The 19,087-nt window shown below is 48.3% G+C and overlaps 1 protein-coding gene and 1 pseudogene across 3 annotated transcripts; both read left to right on the top strand.

Annotated features, from left to right (window-relative positions):
• The first annotated feature begins 6,576 nt into the window (after nucleotides 1-6,576).
• DNPEP (aspartyl aminopeptidase) lies at nucleotides 6,577-17,129 on the top strand. Of its 2 annotated transcripts, none has more exons than XM_081096362.1 (15): nucleotides 6,577-6,704; nucleotides 7,254-7,347; nucleotides 7,431-7,519; nucleotides 7,630-7,743; nucleotides 7,971-8,096; nucleotides 8,312-8,442; nucleotides 8,738-8,813; nucleotides 8,891-9,016; nucleotides 9,740-9,817; nucleotides 10,719-10,802; nucleotides 11,745-11,905; nucleotides 12,244-12,283; nucleotides 12,381-12,482; nucleotides 16,461-16,628; nucleotides 16,985-17,129. In XM_081096362.1, exons 1-15 carry the CDS (start codon nucleotides 6,699-6,701, stop codon nucleotides 17,033-17,035), a joined length of 1,446 nt encoding a protein of 481 aa, XP_080952488.1. In that variant the 5' UTR covers nucleotides 6,577-6,698; the 3' UTR covers nucleotides 17,036-17,129. The 2 variants fall into 2 exon arrangements, with proteins under 2 accessions (XP_080952488.1, XP_080952489.1); XM_081096363.1 differs by having other exon boundaries at nucleotides 6,585-6,704; nucleotides 8,909-9,016.
• On the top strand, nucleotides 14,757-15,510 carry LOC308522800 (TIP41-like protein; annotated as a pseudogene). The gene has a single exon. The product of its transcript is annotated as a TIP41-like protein (transcript).
• Nucleotides 17,130-19,087: the final 1,958 nt, after the last annotated feature.

The following is a 19,087-nucleotide window of genomic DNA, read 5'->3' as shown; positions in this document are numbered from 1 at the left end:
TTATTATTGATGATCCGCAGGCTGCTGGTGGCCAGCTGACAGCTTGGAAGGAATCAGAAGCCACTGAGTACAGAAATCTTTATCTTTTCGACCCGTCTATAAAATGCTTACCTGAGCAGACACTGTTTAAAGGCCATTAAAATACCAGACACAGAATAACCTAGTCCCTGGAACTTTATAGATATATTTACTCAAACCCAAGTGCTTACAAAGAGTAAATAAAAGGGAAGCAAGTTGAGCAAGCGCCCCTAGAAATAAGAAATGAAAGTAAACAGCCCTGTTCACTAAAATAAACAGGACAAATCCAGCGAGGGCTAAATGACCTCTAGTCAGACAGGCTCTAGGCTTGGAGTCAGATATGCCCCATCTTGGCTCCCTGAGGAAGGAGATGTGAGGGCCTGTCCCCAACAATGGGGGCGGGGGGGGCTCCAAGCGTGCCACCTAGGGAGGCCAGGGCCAGGCCTGCAGGCACTGGGGATTACCTTGGGGGGAGTGCGAGTGCTGCCCAGACCTTCCTGGCAGCCTGACACAGGGCCTGAAAACCTCATGATGAAAGATCAAAGTGTGCCCTAAAAGGTCTCTGATAAAATGCAAATTTCCTGGAGGTTGAGAACCTCAAGGCACTATTGTCATTTATTCATTAATTTAGAGAGCATTCTTTAGCCCTTGCTGTTTCAGGCCCTGTGCCAGTCACTAAAGATATCAAGATGAGTAAGGCATGAACTTGGCCTCAAGTAGCTCACAGTTTAATATGAGAGATACTGATGTCAGAGATATTAATAGTTAACATTTATTGCTCACTTACTATTTGACAGACTTCATGATAGCACCCTCCAGGCATGGTCTCATTTAATCCTCAAAACATTATGAGGTGCCCTGGCTGGTTTGGCTCAGTGGATAGAGCGTCAGCCTGAGAACTGAAGGGTCTTGGGTTCGATTCCACTCAAGGGCACCTGCCTGGGTTGCAGGCCCAATCCCCAGTTGGGGGTGTGCGGGAGGCAGCCGATCAGTGATTCTCTCTCATCGTTGATGTTTCTATCTCTCTCTATCTCTCTCCCTCCCTCTCTGAAATCAATAAAAATGTATTTTAATTAAAAAAAACCATTATGGGTTATTATTGTTATCTTCCCCCATTTTATGGATGAGGAAACTGAAGCTCAAAGTCTGTAGTGTAGTGGTAAATGCTGAACAACTAGCTCTCTTGAATAAAACAAATAAATAAATAAATAAATAACCCTGATTTGTCATGTTTGCCATTCTTGGTAGTATAACTTCTGCCTGATGTCACCGAGTGTGGAGTATGAGCTGACTCCAGTGCTCCCCTGCAAATATGGCCCGCAGCTAATCAATGGAGGAGTCCAGATTTGAACCCATGCTGTCTGATCCGGAGCCCACCTTATAGCCACTTGGTTTTACTGTCAATAACTATGCAAGATCATTGACATTCAAGAGGGCTACATCTCAGACCTTTGCAAAAAGCCAGTTTTACAATGCTCCATAAACTCCCAAGGTTTCATAATCCGCACTTCCCCGTATCTCTGTTTTTATCACCAGCAGGAGCAGTGGGTTTTCTTTTGAGGGTCATTTCAAAAACCTTTTTATTTTGAAAGAATTATACATTCACAGATGGTCGCAAAAATAGTACAGAGAGGTTCTGTGTACCCTTCACCCAGTTTCCCTCAATGGTTTCATTTTACCTAACTACAGTACAATCTCACAACCAGGCAAGTGACATTGGTGTGTGTATAGGTCCATGTCATTTTTTTTTAGGATTGCCAGATTTTGCAAATAAGAATATAGGATACTGCCTGGCCGGCATGGCTCAGTGGTTGAGCATCCACATATGAACCAGGAGGTCACAATTTAATTCCCAGTCAGGGCACATATATGTCTGGGTTGTGGGCTCCATCCCCAGTGTGAGGTGTGCAGGAGGCAGCCTGATCAGTGATTCGCTCTCATTATTGATGTTTCGATATCTCTCTCCCTCGCCCTCTCTGAAATCAATAAAAATATATTTTTAAAAAAAAATAAATAAAATTTACTTATTTAGTCTTTTAAAGTAGGTGATATATGTATGTAGAAAAAATTCAAAAAATGCAAAAGAATTTATAGGAAAAAAGAAGTGTGTCTTTCACCTTAGACCCTGAGCCCTTCCATTTCTCCTTCCCAGAGCCAGTTACTATTTTCTTCTGGCATATTATAAACATTTAAGAATATATATGTGGGCCGAAACCGGTTTGGCTCAGTGGATAGAGCGTCGGCCTGCGGACTGAAGGGTCCCAGGTTCGATTCCGGTCAAGGGCATGTACCTGGGTTGCGGGCATATCCCCAGTGGGAGATGTGCAGGAGGCAACTGATTGATGTTTCTCTCATTGATGTTTCTAACTCTCTATCTCTCTCCCTTCCTCTCTGTAAAAAAATCAATAAAATATATTTAAAAAAAAAAAAAAAGAATATATATGTGGGCCTGTGTGTTCACACACACATACAAATGGCAGCATATCACAACTGCTATTCTGCATCTTGTTTTTTTCACTTAATAGTCTATCTTGGAATTTGTTCCTTATTAATATCTATAGAGGTGCTTCATTCTTTGTAGCTATATAAAGTGCTTTTTAAACCTCCCTCCTAGAACATAACTGGTTGGAAATTATAATCTTGCTTGAGCTACTCACCTCAAGGCATCCTGGGAGTTGTAGTTCTTGATCAATTTAGTCTTGCTTGGAAAACAGAACTTGAGCAGAAGATACATGTTGGAAACTAAAGTGCCCTTCCAACAACACTGTCAGAGGACAAATTGTACAGTTTATGCAAGTTCCTATCCTTTTACCCAAAAGCAAATTATTTATTCATTAAACCACCAAGACACCTACCAGCAATGAGATACCCAGGGAAATCAAGATCATCTGATTCAGCCCCACTCTGCACCCATTTTAATAGACAGGGACAGGCAGGACACTCACACACACACACACACACACACACACACACACACCCCACTCTTCCTTACAGCACTGCTTTGGTCTCCTATACCCCAAATCACCCTTAATAATTATGTGACAAACTACTACTTAGAAAGTTCTCTCGTAAACTGATGGGTCAGAAGAGACAGGCATATCACCTCAACTCACACTGAAGTGTGTATAACCGATTGCAATGTTAACTCATTTGTTAAACCAAAAAGATAAATAAATGGAAGATTTTTTCAAGATGCTGGAGGCAAGAATGATTCTCAGAAACTCTTTTCAGATAGCTAAGGTTCCCCCTTGGTCCTCCCACCTCATATCCAATATCATCCCCCAGTCCAGACATGACCACTCTCCCAAACCTTTTCCATGCATTTACATGTATATTTTTATAAAATCTAGGAATTAGATCATTGTGCGAGTTTTACCTAAATGTCCTGTAGACATTATTTTGCAAATTGTTCTTTTTCACTCAACAATATTTTTGGAGTTTTTTCTACAACACATAAAGATTGGCCTCACATTATTTTTTACTACCACATGGTATTCAAACACTGTGTCTTACACTTTAACATGCATTCGAATCCACTAGAGATCTTGTCCTGCATTTCTAAAAAGTGTCCAGGTCAAAAAAATCACACTTTGAGGATCAAAGATGTAGATAGAGTATGGGTGAAGTTGTGTGCTAGAGCCAACTTGGACTAGCTCATAGAAACTGTCAAATTTCCAGGAATTTGTGATCCCATTGTTAAAGACAGCAGTCAATTAAAATTTAAATTACATAAACTTACAATTACATAAATTATATTACAAACAGAAATGCTATATACTCAGAAATCATCATTTTCCTAATTACCTTGCTGTAAATCTATGCTTTGGGGGTTAATGTCTATTATATCTCTATGGTAGGAAGAATCTATATAATTCTGTGCTTTTGCAAATCTATTCCCAATTCCACGTTCAGTTCACATTGGCAACTTGGAATCACCACAAGGAGTGGTTGTACCACAGAAATTGGGTAGAAAGGCATGTATTTCCAAGCCTTCTCCAACACTTGATATTACCAATCCTTTTCATTTTTGCTAATCTGGCAAATCAAAATATGGTATCTCATTTTTAACTTGCATGTCCTTAGTTAGAGTGAGATTGGGTCTCTCATATGTTCATTCCTAAGAATTTAATAGTAATTTTTTGTAAATAAGATGTTTTTACTATTATATACTAGTATTCTAGCTGATTCTTGTACAGGAAAGCTGATAATTTTTAATATCAGGTCATCCTTTCCACCAGTTCTAAAAGTTTGTCAGTTTATTTTCTTGGAGGTTCTAAATAATCAAATAATCTACAGCCCTGGCTGGTTTGGCTCAGTGGATAGAGCGTCGGCCTGCGGACTCAAGGATCCCAGGTTCGATTCCGGTCAAGGTCATGTACCTTGGTTGCGGGCACATCCCCAGTGGGGGGCGTGCAGGAGGCAGCTGATCAATGTTTCTAACTCTCTATCCCTCTCCCTTCCTCTCTGTAAAAAATCAATAAAATATATTTTTATTTTTATTTTTTTTTTAAATATATTTTATTGATTTTTTACAGAGAGAAAGGGAGAGAGATAGAGAGTTAGAAACATTGATGAGAGAGAAACATCGATCAGCTGCCTCCTGCACATCTCCCACTGGGGATGTGCGCGCAACCCAGGTACATGCCCTTGACCGGAATCGAACCTGGGACCTTTTAGTCCGCAGGCCGACGCTCTATCCACTAAGCCAAACCGGTTTTGGCATAAAATATATTTTTTAAAAAAATAATCTACAAATAATGACAAATTTTACTTTCCCATGTATAATTGTTTATTTTGTTCTGCGGCGCTGGCTCTGACTGCAGGTCCACATTGGCTACCAGTGGTGACAGCCCACCTGTGTCTTCTGATTTGAATAGGAGCAGTTCTGTACTTCCCCACTAATGTCTGCTATAGATTTCTGGCAAAGAGCCTTTATCCTTTCTCTTTGTGGTTTCTTAAGAGGGTTTTGTTTTGTTTTTTATAAAGAATGGATGCTCAGCCCGGCCAGTGTGGCTCAGTGGTGGAGCGTTGACCTATGAACCAGGAGGTCACAGTTCGATTCCCCATCAGGGCACATGCCCAGGTTGTGGGCTCGATCCCCAGTAGAGGATGTGCTGATCAATGATTCTCTCTCATCATTTATGCTCGCTCTCTCTTCCTCTCAGAAATAAAAATGTATTTTAAAGAAAGAACAGATGTTCAGTTTAACTTTCTAAGCTATGCATTTTGGTGATATTTGAATTTCTCACATTTACATGTACTCTTTTTGTGATCAGAAGAACATTAAAGATTTTTCTTTGTCTCCTTCCCTTACGCATTGTACCCCGGTTTCAGCTCTTTTCAACTGTCTTCGAATGTGTCCCTTCCCCAAGAATATTTTCTTCATGTCACGTCAACACTGAACCTTTATACATAATGGCATTTCCATAAATGGTTAGGGAATGCCATGAATTTAACCGTCACCTAGTGTGTATATTCTTAAAAAAAAAAAGAGGGCACTTTTATTTCACAGAAGGGAGAGGGAGAGAGATAGAAACATCAATGATGAGAAAGAGTCACTGATTGGCTGCCTCCTGGACGCCCCACACTGGAGATAGAGCCTTGAGCCCCCATCCCAGGCATGTGCCCTGACCAGGAATTGAACTGTGACCTCCTGATTTATAGGTTGTCACTCAACCACTGAGCCACACCAGCTGGACAAGTATATTCCTGAACATTCCCCTGCAATATCTACTCCTTCGAAGCGAGGATTGCAGGACCTTTCCAACCTTGGACATTCCCACCCCAGTACATGCATGAAGACTGCTTCATCCTCCAGTCAGACCTGGGATACTGACAACACCCTTGATAGCAGGACTAAGAGGCCTCCAAGGGTCCTGGTCAGAGTCTATGGTTAGGCAGGTGAATGGTTTTATTAAATTGCTACTTACCACTCTTGACACAGGAATATTAGAAATACCTCCAAGAACATATGGATCTAGTTTTTTTCTGTCTTAAGATGTGGAAAGCATACATATATTAGAGTCGAATCCCAGATGTCTCCAACAGCTGTGTGATCTTGGGCAAGTCACTAAACTTCCCTGTCCCTCAGGGCCTCCCAAGTAACATAACACTGACCAAGAAAAAGGAAGGCCCAGAAAAGACCTGAGAGTGGGTAGTTCCAGGCCCTGTCATTAACTGAGTCCAAACTCCACCTCTGCCATTTACTACCTTGGACAGGTTACTGGTCTCTGCGTGTAGGTTTGTTCATGTATAAAATGATGACAAAGTACAAAGTCGACAGGGCGGTTGTGAAGATTAAATGAGATGACACCTCAAGGTTTATCATAAAGCCAAAGCTCATGGTGAGGCTCCATGACCATTGGTTGTGTTGCTTTTACCATCGCAGGGCGCCTATGAAAGAGAGGGCACTTTGGACAGTATCTTCGGACCAGTCGAGCTGGCGGGGGGGGGGGGGGGGGGGGGGGCGAGTTTTTCTGACTTTCTGACCTCCAGGAGGGGAGGGGACGGTGTTTGGCGGCTGTCCTACCACCTCCGGGGCGGCAGAGGGCACCCGCCATCGCCGCGGAGGGCTGGGGCGGGAACCGGGCGGACGGTGAGGCCGGGCCTGGCGTGGCGGGAGCCGGGTCTGGCCAAGTGCAAGGGCCTGGCGAGTCCAGTCTAGCCCACGAGCGGGGCCAATGCGGGTAGGTGGCCACCGCGCGCCCCGCGCGAAATTCGGTCGCAGACCCGGCTCGGGCCCCAGCTGCCCAGCACGCGGGGTTGGGGCGGCGCCCATCCCAGAGCAAAACCGAAAGCCCAGCCCCGCGTGACCTGACCGTCCGGAGGTTGTAAGAGGGTGGCCTGCGAGAGACGGGGGGACGGGGCACCGGGTGGAGGGGAGTCGGGGTATTCCCTGGAGAACCGGGCTTTCATTTCGGAAAGGGGTCACGCACGTGGTGCCGGCGGGCTTGGAGTTAGGGACCCCGACCGGGCTTTCTCCGCTGGGCGGGCACGTGGGGCGGGACTTGGGGGCCGGGCTAAGGATTCGGGGCGCGGCGTCTTGGACGACCTGGGCGGGGATCGCTGCTGGGTTGTGATACTTTGGCTCGAGCGCCGGAGCTTTCTGCAGATTGAGGTCCGGTCAGGCTGGGTCTCTCCGTGGAGCTAGGGGAGGCAGCAGTCTGAGCCTGGGAGCGGTCCCTTTCGTGGTCGGGGTGGAAGTCCCTGGAGCCTCTGAGCGCCCCCTCCCCTAGGTGGCCATGAACGGCTGGGCCAGCAAAGAGGCAGTGCAGGCTGCGGCCCGGGAACTCCTCAAGTTCGTGAACCGGAGCCCCTCTCCTTTCCACGGTCAGTGCCCAGGGCAGCGGAGGAGAGGGAGCTGGTGTGCCCCTACCGGCTTGCATCGCTGTGAGCAAGGTCTTTCCCTACAGTTGTGGCCGAGTGTCGCAGCCGTCTCCTCCAGGCTGGCTTCCATGAACTCAAGGAGACGGAGAGCTGGGACCTGAAGCCCGAGAGCAAGGTACCAGGGATGGGGTAGGGGCAAAAGGCAGGTCCTTAGGCCGGGGCTCAAAGTCCTGAATGCCAGCAGGCCGGCTCATCCGATTCAAAACCTCCCCTCCCCCACCCCAGTACTTCCTGACCAGGAACTCCTCCACCATCATCGCCTTTGCTGTGGGAGGCCAGTATGTTCCTGGCAATGGTTTCAGCCTCATTGGTGCCCACACGGACAGCCCCTGCCTTCGGGTAAGCACCTAGGGCTGTGCTGAGCTGGGAGGGGCAGGGAACAGGGCAGAAGAGCCAGGAGGTACATTTCCCGGGCGCTGTTCCCTGGAGCAGGGCCTCTTCCACGCGTTGGGCCCTGCTCTGTCCTGAGTATTCGTTCTGTGACTTAGTCTGTGAACAGTCGTTCTTATCTCCAAATCACGCCTCGCAGCCTTCCCTGACTTCCCGTCCCCCACCTTCACACTCAGGTGAAGCGGCGATCTCGCCGCAGCCAGGTGGGCTTCCATCAGGTTGGTGTGGAGACCTATGGTGGTGGCATCTGGAGCACCTGGTTTGACCGTGACCTGACCTTGGCTGGACGCGTCATTGTCAAGGTAGTAACAGGGAGGGAACCTGGGAGGTTCTCACCTTCGACTGCCTGAAGATTGACTGTCACCTTCCTTCAGGGAACCTGTGGACAGCCCCCCTGGGGGAGGGGCTTGGGGTGGTCCAGGTCAGAGGACCACCTTGGTTAGTTTGTGTGAAGTAGGGGCTGTAACGGACTGTGGTTGGGAGGCAGCCTGGGCTGACCAGGCCTGGTTGGCCACAGTGCCCTACCTCAGACCGGCTGGAGCAGCGGCTGGTGCATGTGGACCGGCCCATTCTTCGCATCCCACACCTGGCCATCCATCTGCAGCGAAATGTCAATGAGAACTTCGGGCCCAACACGGAGACGCACTTGTGAGACGGGGCAAGGGCTGTGGTGACTGGGAGGGATGGGGTGTGGCCCCAGCTGATGGAAGGAGCCCCAGTGGGCCCTGGGAGAGTACTACCTCATGGTAGCCACCCTCAGGTTCTCTTCTTGGGACCCAGGTGGTGTCCAAGGGCCCTCACTACTCTGCCATTGAGGAAGGGGGGGGGACTAGAAGTTGAAGGGCAAGGGCACCCCATCAGGAGATGTCTGAGCTGAGGTGTGCCCCGCCCTGCGGTGCCCTCTAGCCCTCCCCACAGCCCCTCCTCATGTGTCTCCCCACAGAGTCCCCATCCTTGCCACAGCAGTCCAGGAGGAGCTGGAGAAGGAGAATGCTGAGCCAGGGGCTTTCAATGCTGCAGTAAGACAGTCCCCTGCTCACCGGGGAGGGACCGATCCCCTGAGAATGGGAGAGGGGGGAAGAGCAGACCCTCCTAGCATCCTTCTTTGCTGCAGGATGACCGGCACCACTCGGTCCTCGTGTCCCTTCTCTGTGGCCATCTGGGGCTGAGCCCTGAGGACATCTTGGAGATGGAGCTCTGCCTTGCAGACACCCAGCCTGCGGTGAGGAACGGCTGCAGATCTCATGGCGGGGGAACCTCAGGGATCCCAGCCTGTCCCAGAGTGCCCCCTAGGCACTCATCGACTCGGCCAGTCCCCCAGTTACTCTCATTTCTGTTCTTCCCAGAAGACACCACCTACCTCTTTGTCCAAAAAAATGGTAGTTTCCCACACTGGACCTGCCTCCGGACTTTCTGGTGTGGGCTTTGGGAGTCCGTATTTCCAAGATTCCCTAGGAGTTTCTACCACAGGTGGCCCTGTCCTCTGTGACCCACACTGGCTCTGAACCTCTGAGGGCAAGAGGCCTCAATGTACCCACTCTTTTTCCGGAGTCTGCCCTCGCGTCCCTCCCAGTTGCTGACCATAGGACATTGCTGAGGCTTTGGATGTTCGATCCTCTTTGGACGTGCACTAAGTTTCTGTATGTTGGCTGGTCTCTTTAGTTATTTCCTTAGCTTTTCTTGTGACCATTCAGATTCCCTCTTTTCCTGTCCCATAGGAACTTGTCAGGAACTACAGGCCTGCAACCTCCCCTCCCTCTGCCCCAGCCCAGCCCCATTCTCCACTCAGCCCTGCACAGCAGTATCAGAGTCCTGAGCCAGAGGTCAGGGAGAGGTTGCACAAGGAACCAAAGAGGTAGCTCAAGCTCAGGCCCTTGAGAGCAGGGAACCGCAGGTGAGCTGGGATGAGGGTTTAAAGGTCAGGCTGACTGTCCTGTCTTCCTAGGTGCTGGGTGGTGCTTATGAGGAGTTCATCTTTGCCCCTCGACTGGACAATCTGCACAGCTGCTTCTGTGCCCTGCAGGTGATCTGGGGCACCCCCAGGGGGCACACAGCCCCAGGAGAGGTGGAATAATGGGGTGGGGGGATCGTCTGAAGCCCCAACAGTTGTGAGATAGCTGTAGCCCCCACCCCTCCCAGTGTGCTGGTGCTGGTGGGCCATGGGGAGGGGTCTAAATGCTGCAGCCTCTTGGCTCCATCCTTGCACTGATCCGGAGGCTGGGGCTGCAGTGGGGAAGGCTGAGAGGTTTGGGGCACCACGGTGTCTTATCCTAACCCTGCTCCTGCTGCCTCTTTTCTAAGTTAACTCTGCTTCCAGGGAACGGCCTTAGCCCATCAGGCAGTATCACCACCTCTCCCTGCTCCTCTCCCATCCCCCTGCCTCAGGCTTAAGCCCACCCAGCCTTCTCTCTGTGCCTAGGGATCTCTTCCTCCTCACCACCTTGGTATTCCCACCATTTCTCCTCTTACCCCTGCCCCTCCCTCTGCCCTTTTCACACCTCTTCTTCCCTCCCATCCTGTTCTTAGAGACAGACTTTGGGCTGTCACTGAGGCCAGAGCTAGGCCTGGGACACATACTTCTGCCACCAGCCAGCCAGTCATGTCACCCTGATGGAACCACAGTCACTCCCGTGGACCCCGGTCTCTTCGCTGAGGCCAATCAGTTTGCATGATCTGTGTGGTTCTTCGGACTTTATGAGCTTCTCAGCCCTTCCGCTCTGTCCTACACACCTGCTTGTCTTTTGCATGGGAAGGTGTGGGAGAAGAACCCCAAAGGGTGGCTTCTCGCATCTCAGGGTCCCACACCACCCTCTCCCACGCAGTGCCCTCAGGCGGGTGGGGATACGCACCTCCGAGGTGTTGGTGGGCCGAGTTACAGAAGCGGGAGGGGTGAGGATGATGCTGTTGATCCCCCCTCAAACCAGGCCTTGATCGAATCCTGCGCGGCCCCTGCCTCCCTGGCTGCTGATCCCCATGTGCGCATGATTGCCCTCTACGACAATGAAGAGGTAGGCGGAGAGCTCTGAGCGGGGGAGGGGGCCCTCTGGGGAGTCTTCCATGGCCATCCCTTGCCAGGTGCCCACTGAGCCAGCAGGGGAGACGCTGCCTATATTCCCTTAGCACTTGGTCCCCTCTGGGTCAGCCTTTATCTGCCTCTAGTGTGACCATACCTCCCAATTTCCCTGTGCCCTTTCATCCTCAAAGCCCCAGGGCAGCACATGGTGGGTCCTCATGCCTGCTGGTGCTGGGCTGCTGTCTCAGACACTGTAACAGAACTGGAACAGCTGGGTGGTTCTCTCTCATGTAACCGCACAGGTCAGACTTAGCAGTTTGGGACAGGTCTCTGCCATCCTGAACACAGGGCTTCCAGCTCAGGACCCAGGGTGGCTGTTCCAGCTCATGCCATCACGTCTGTACTGAGTTAGTAGGAAGGGAGGAAAGGGCATAGGGGGAGTGCCTGCCCAGCCTTTAAAGGGCATGACCCAAAGACGGCATTTGTCACTGCCTACATTCCACAGAACTGAGCACGGCCACGTGTAGCTTCAGGGAAACTAGGAATGCCACCTCACCTTGGCACGTCATGTGCTTAGCGATAGCTTGGATGTCCTGTTATAGGAGATGCCATGGACAGAGTCTGTCACATGCGTAAAAGAAGATTCATCCTTGTGGTGGGGCACTGTGCTGAGCCCTGGTTACCAGGGTCGGGAGAAGGAAGGGGGCCGTTCAGGGAGCCCACTAGAAAGTGCTGTTTCTGCCCCAGAGATGACTGAAGTTTAGTTTGACCCCAGCCCACCATCAGGCTTTTGGTGACACAGGGTTGGGGAAGTTGCTGATAACATCCCACATTCCTCACCCAGTGACTCAGTGGGGTCCTGGGCCAGTGTGGGCCTTGGGCCCCTCTCCCTGGCCTCCAGCCCAGACCCCCCGAGCCAGGTCTCTGCTGTTGGCAGGTGGGGTCTGAAAGTGCCCAAGGGGCACAGTCACTGCTGACGGAGCTGGTGCTGCGGCGGATCTCGGCCTCGCCCCAGCACCTGACGGCCTTCGAGGAAGCCATACCCAAGTCCTACATGATCAGCGCAGACATGGCCCATGCCGTGCACCCCAACTACCTGTGAGTGTACCGTGCCGGGCATGCAGTCTTCACACAGCTGGAGAGCCCTGGCTTCTTCCCCCTTCCCCTAATTCAACTGGGAGGTTCAGTGGGAACTTCCTCTTGACTGCTCCAAGGCTGAGCATGGCCAAAGTCACATCATGCCTGAGCTCTGTCTGCGAACTTATTTCCATCTATCGCTAGAGGCTGCCTAGAACACTGTTTGGCATGACTCAGGTGCTGCCGGGCTGGTGGGAAAGCATGCTGTGATCCATTAGTGATGTCTGCTGTGGAAGAGGTGGGTGTTGACAGGCCCGGCTCCTGTTTGCCATCTCTTGCCCTTAAACTGTCTCTTACAGGGATAAGCATGAGGAGAACCACCGGCCCTTATTCCACAAGGTGAGGTGCCCCTGTTTCTTTCTCAGAACTTGTCAGCTTGGCTGGTTCTGGGCCTCATGGCGGCCTCACCGTTGATTCCTGGTTTCCCTCTCCCCAGGGCCCCGTGATCAAGGTGAACAACAAGCAGCGCTATGCCTCGAATGCGGTTTCAGAGGCCCTGATCCGCAGGGTGGCCAACAGTGTCGGGGTGCCCCTGCAGGTGAGAGCTGGCACTGCCTCGGAAGGGAGCAGAGGGGCACAAGCAGATGGCCCCCAATGAGTGGGGACCATGGTAGACAGTATTTAGTGGAGAGGGTCCCAGTAGAGTGAGGAGAACAGGGGTTTGGGATACAGGCAGAGCTGGAATCCATGCTGACTCTGCCGTGGTCCTAGCCCTGTGACCTTGGACTAGTCTTCTAATTTCTTGGAGTCTCAGTTTCTACACCTGTAAAATGGGCCTATTCTGCTGGATTTCTCTGAGGATTAAAGGTACAGTGTGCTTATGGCACATGGTGAGTTAGTCCTGCCCTTTTCTCATCCAGCACTCCCACCTCCCCTGTGTCTCTCTTACACACCCTGGGGGCTTCCCTAAGGGAACTTCAGGGCTGAGGGGCTTGGAACTCTTAACTGTTCGTTTTCACTCTTCCCTTGGCAATGGCCCATCTAGTCATAGGTGTAGGTGTAGACACAGGCATACTTCGGAGATATTGTGGGTTCGGTTCTAGATTCCCACAATAAAGTGAATGTCACAATAAAGCTATTCACATGAAGTTTTTGGTTTCCCAGTGCATATAAAAGTTATGTTTATACTGTATTGCAGTCCATTAAGTGTACTATAGCATTATGACTAAAAGTAATGTATAGCTTGGCTGATGTGGCTCAGTGGTTGAGCGCCGACCTATGAAGCAGGAGATTACAGGTCAGGGCACGAGCCTGGGTTCTGGGCTTGGTCCCTAGTAAGGGGCATGCAGGAGGCAGCTGACCATTTATTCTCTGTCATCATTGATGTTTCTGTGTCTCTCTCCATTCCTCCCTGAAATCAATAAAAATATATTTAAAGTAATAATAATAATAATGTATACACCTTAATTTAAAATACTGCCTGATGGCATGGTGTGGCTTTGTCTCTTTCCCTCTATACTTTATTGCTGGCCATGACTGGGTAGTTTAGTTGGTTAGAGCATTGTCCCTATACACCAAGGTTGTGGGTTTGATCTCTGGTAAGGGCACATATAAGAATCAACCAATGAATGCATACATAAGTGGAACCACAAAGTGATGTTTCTCTCTCTCTCCCCCTCCATTCCTCTCTCCCCTCCTCTCTCTCTAAAAAAATCAATCAGCCGAAACCGGTTTGGCTCAGTGGATAGAGCGTCGGCCTGCGGACTGAAAGGTCCCAGGTTCGATTCCGGTCAAGGGCATGTACCTGGGTTGTGGGCACATCCCCAGTAGGAGATGTGCAGGAGGCAGCTGATCGATGTTTCTAACTCTCTATCTCTCTCCCTTCCTCTCTGTAAAAAATCAATAAAATATATTAAAGAAATCACTCAATAAATTAAAAAATACTTCATTGCTAAAAAAATGTTAATTATCATCTGGACCTTCATGAGTTGTAATCTTTTTTCCTGGTGGATGGTCTTACTTCCATGTTGATGACTGCTGACTAATCAGGTGGTGGTTGATTTCTTTAAATAAAACAACAGTGAAGTTTTTGCTGCATCAATTGACTTATCCTTTCACAAATGATTGCTCGGTAGCATGCAATGCTGTTTGATAGCATCTTACCCACAGTATAACTTCTTTAAAAAATGTAGTCAGTCCTCTCATACCTGCAGCTGCTTTAGCAACCAGATTTATGTTATATTCTAAATCATTTGTGGTCATTTCAACAATCTTCACAGCAACTTCACCAGTAGTAAATTTCATCTCAAGAAACCACTTCATTTGCTCACCCTTAGAGTTGCATTAAAATCTTACAAGATTGCAGCAACTCAGTCACATGTTCAGGCTCCACTGACAATTCTAGTTCTCTTGTTACTTCCACCACATCTGTAGTTACTTCCTTCACTGAAGTTGAACGCCTTAAAGTCGTCCGTGAAGGTTGGAATCAACTTCTCCCAAACTGTTAATGTTGATATTATGACCATTTCCCCATGAATTGTGAATGTTCTATAATGGTGAACCCTTTCCATTAGTTTTCAATTGCTTTGCCAGATCCATGAGAGGAATCATTTTGTGAGGCAACTACAGGCTTATAAAATGCATTTCTTTAATAATACTTGAAAGTCAGAATTACTCCTCGATCCGTGGGCTCCAGAATGGATGTGTTAGCAGGTGTGAAAGCATGAATCTCTTTGTATGTCCCCATTAGAGTTGTTGGGTGACCAAGTGCATTGTCAATAAGTAATAATTTGAAGGTTGAGGCGGGGGAACCATTGTCCACTGCCGCCACTCCAGCCTGTTCCACGAGGTCCATGTGGGCCCCCCCTCAGCCATGATGATCCCCAGCTTGCAGAACAGCCACTAGGAGGATTTCTCCAGGCCCTGGAAGCTGATGGCAACCAAGACCCACATCATGAAGTCGGTGGCCGTGGAGAAGTTAGCTGACGAATTGCATATGCCATCTCTCCCCAAAATGATGTTTGGAGACAATGTTTTAAGAATCCAGCATGGCTTTGGGATTGAGTTCAGTGCCACAGATGTCGAAAGTAGCCTCTGTGGAAGAGTGGCGGGAAAGCAGGATGGAGGGTGAACACTCCACAGAGGTTATTAAACCATACAAGTGGGCCCATACCACAGATTATAAGGAGCATTTCTTGGAGAGTCACTCAAGTTAAAGGTTGTGCCTACAACGGATGTTATAGACACAGAGGAATGGAAAGCCAGAACACAGATTGGCTTGAAGAAGTTCTGTTTGAGGATGAGCTTCATGATCATGGAAATTCAAGCCTAAGTATGAAAATTAGAGGAACGCCTTCCAGCTTTTTTTGCTATTGTAATTTTTCTTGATAATTGATGGAGTGCTTATGAGAATGAATGACATGAGACTACCATGAGGCTAACAAAAGATGTTACAAGTACATATGTCACAAGAGAGCAAAATTGCATGTTTCACCTTTCCTCTTCATGGAACCTAATGAAATGTCACAGTATTTACCGATCACGGAGGAGTTTGTGAGAAGCTACGATTTCCAGAAAGAATTGATCATAACCCCGTAGACTCAAAAGAAAATGCAGCTGTGGAATAGAATGTGATGCACCGTATGCTCACCGTGGGACCTGATGGAGACGGTGTTTTTATTTTGAGAATTAATTGCCTTGTCTATGTGCCGATTTTCTGTAACCTCAAAGGAAAAAAAGAGATAGTTGCAGGTCAGTTCCACCAACTGCTGTTTGTACTGCCTGTCTTCGAATTCATAATCAAATTTATGGTTCCTGGAGTTACCAATGGCATATTTCACAGAATTAGAACCACGAAAGACCCTGAAGAGCCACAGCAGTCTTGAGAAAGAACAACGTTGGAGGAATCACACTACCTAATATCCTTCCACTTTTAACGCCTGTGTATTTCACATGGCTAAAGTTTTCTTGCTTTTTGGAACTACAACAAACTACAGGCTCATCTTGTTCATTTCTCTCCCCAGACTTGGTAGCATTTAATAGATAATGATATCGGAGCGCATGGTCTGGCACCAGGAGTGTTCATTGTTATTGGGAGGGCATAGCTAGAAGTGTCAAAATTCATAATATGTATTTTGAAAATCTTGAGGTAATACTGTAATTCTTAAAAAATAAGAATAGTTATTACTTAATTTGATTTTATAATTCTGTTTTTCCCTTATACTGAAGTCTTGATATCTAACATGATTTTATTATATAGTTTTTTACAAGACTATAAAGAAAATAGTTTAAAAATGTCAATAGCAAAACTACAGAGTGGTTTTTCTTTGTGTGTTGTATGGGGGTGAGTATGTGTTAAGCAAGAGAGTGGCATAAAGGATACTTTTTTCCTTTAATTCCCCTGCCTGCCATCTAATGTTGGTTTTGTGATTTTAGCTGGTCACATCCACTCTCCGAGGGGGTAGAAGTAAACCATCTGCCAGGCCCCTTTCAGCCCTGAAGTTGTAAGGTGACTTCCTCATTGGCCTTAACGAGCACAGACTACATGTTACTCAAAAATCTCTTCACCTCTCCCCAGGATATCATGGTCCGGAATGACTCTCCCTGTGGGACCACCATTGGGCCTATCTTGGCTGCTCGGCTGGGGCTGCGTGTACTGGATTTAGGCAGCCCTCAACTGGCCATGCACTCCATCCGGGAGACAGCCTGCACCACAGGAGTGCTCCAGACCATCACCCTCTTCAAGGTGACTCCCCTCCCACCCATCACCATCGGGCTGGCTCCTTCCCCCTCTAGTGCCTGGATTGGTTGCTGGGGCAACATCACCATCACTAAGTGGCTGGCGTAGGTGATGGGGCTGGTTGTCTTGGTTCTACCATGTAGAGAAAGAAGGGTCCCTATTATTCTCAAGACTTGTGCCTTGATCAGCCCCCAGGGGATAATGAGGGGACAGAGAAGGGATCAGGGGTAAGACTGCAGCACTTGTAAGTGGGTGAAACAGCTATGCTTCTCTTGCTGGAGCCCAAGTTGGTGGGCGGTGAGTGGTGGGGCACCCCCATCTGGTCTCTACTGATTGCAAATTCCATGTTGCCTCCCATTTAGGGCTTTTTTGAGCTGTACCCTTCTCTGAGCCGTAACCTCTTGGTGGATTGAGGCCTCTTGGAAAGACTTCTCTTGCACTTGGAGAAGGGAAGTTCTCAGCTGAGTTGAAGCTAGAATATTAAAGTGGATTTTTCACTTAAACTCATTCTGTTGTGTTTATTTGGTGATTGGAGGGGTGGAGTTTGGCCGGGCTTAAACCTCTGGAACCAGAACGCGAGGTTGGGATGCAAGTAGAGGAGGCCACAACTCCTGGGAGCTGATTTCCAATCTCTTTTCTTCCTGAAGCTCATGCCTGAAGTGTGTGAAAGGCGGGCGGGCCCACATGGGAAGGTCATTTCTCCCATCCTCAGTCCTCCCTCGGTGCTCTTCCCTCCTTCCACTCCCACAATAGTCCTGACGCCCAGCTTAGCCCTCAGGTCTCAGCGCTGAGCGTTAGCCAGCCCCCCACTTAAAAAGGGGGAAAACACTGAAAGCGTTCCCCCTGAGATGAGAAACGAGACAAGGCTGTCTGCTCTCACCACTTTTATTTATTTATTTTTAAATATATTTTTTATTGATTTCAGACAGGAAAGGAGAGGGAGAGAGAGAAACATCAATGATAAGAGAAAATCATTGATCCACTGCCTCCTGCACACCCCTTACAGGGGATCAAGCCTGCAACCCAGGCATGTGCCCTGGACCAGAATTGAACCCAGGACCTTTCAGTCTGCAGGCCAACGCTCTATCTACTGAGCCAAACCAGCTAGGGCTGCTCTCGCCACTTATAGTTAACATTATACTGGCGTTTCTATCCAGGATAATTAGACAAGAAAAAGGCACTACTAACATGAGAAAATATAACAAATTACTTTTGCAAACCATGCAAAAAATATTTGATCATGTGAACACATTGCTAGGGCTTCTACCAGAGCCTTGGAAGAAGTCTGTGAAGATGAGGACCCTTGAACCTAAAGACTTGTTAGCTTCGAAGTACATCCTACTCTGAACTGTAGTGTAATGTTATTACACAATAGAAAACTATACAGCAATGAAGATGAATAGGATATAACTATATTTGGCAATATGGGTGAATCTTTAAAATGCAATATTGAACAAAAGTCAAAGGCAAAATAATACACATTCTACTGAGTGAATGGAATAGTGTCTCCCAAAAATTCATGTCTACCTAGAATTTTAGAATGTCCTAATTTGGAAATAGTCTTTCAGATGTAATGAGTTAAGTATCTTGAGATTAAATCATGCTGGACTTAGGGTGGGCCTAAATCCAATGATTATCCTAACTAATAATAGATAAACATGGTAATTGACTGTACCTTTGCTACGCCTCCCATTGGCTAATCAGTGCAATATGCAAATTAACCACCAACAAAGATGGTGGTTAATTTGCATACTTAGGCGCAAAGCAGTGGAGCGAAGACGGAAGGCGGCTCTGGCCGGAGCAGCGAAGGCTTGAAGGCGGCTCCGGCTGGAGCAAAGGCCTGGGTCCCGGGTGCCGGAGGAAAACCGGTGCCGGCAGCCAGGGGAAGGGAAGGCCTATTGCACGAATCTTTTCATGCAACAGGCCTCTCGTCTTTATAAGAGGTTTAGAGGCACAGAGAAGAAGGCCATGTGAAGATGGAGGCAGTAATTGGAGTGATGCTGCCACCGGCCAAGGAATGCCAGGATCCCCAGGAGCTGGGAGAGGCAAAGAAGGACCCTCCTGAGAACCCTTGGCAGGAGCATGGCTCTGCCAACACCTTGATTTCAGACTTCTGGCCCCCAGAACTGAGAAAATGCGTTTCCGTTGTTTTAAACCATCAAGTTTGTGGCAGTTTGTTGTGGCGGCCCTAGGAAGCTAGCGCGCTACATAATTACATTCCTGAACACTGGTCTTTACCAGTGTGTGCTTATGTTGTACAACAGCAAAGAAGGACGTTACGCCCACGAAGTGAGGAGGGTGATAACTTTGGGAGGAAGAAGAGAGAGGGCTGTAATCTGGAAGGGACGAGGGGGTGTTTGGGGTACTGGCAGTGTTCTTTTTTTTTTTTTTTTACAGCAAGGAAGGGAGAGGGATAGAGAGTTAAAAACATCAGTGAGAGAGAAACATCGATCAGCTGCCTCCTG

The sequence above is a fragment of the Myotis nattereri genome (genome assembly GCF_964212035.1).
Source record: "Myotis nattereri genome assembly, chromosome: 7".
Classification (NCBI taxonomy): domain Eukaryota; kingdom Metazoa; phylum Chordata; class Mammalia; order Chiroptera; family Vespertilionidae; genus Myotis; species Myotis nattereri.
This window is presented reverse-complemented; position numbering and strand designations above follow the sequence as displayed.

Coding starts and splice junctions, on each gene's coding strand:
- DNPEP (XM_081096362.1), top strand. Junction 7,348..7,430: donor GAGCCCCTCTCCTTTCCACG/GTCAGTGCCCAG, acceptor CTTTCCCTACAG/TTGTGGCCGAGTGTCGCAGC. Junction 7,744..7,970: donor CGGACAGCCCCTGCCTTCGG/GTAAGCACCTAG, acceptor CTTCACACTCAG/GTGAAGCGGCGATCTCGCCG.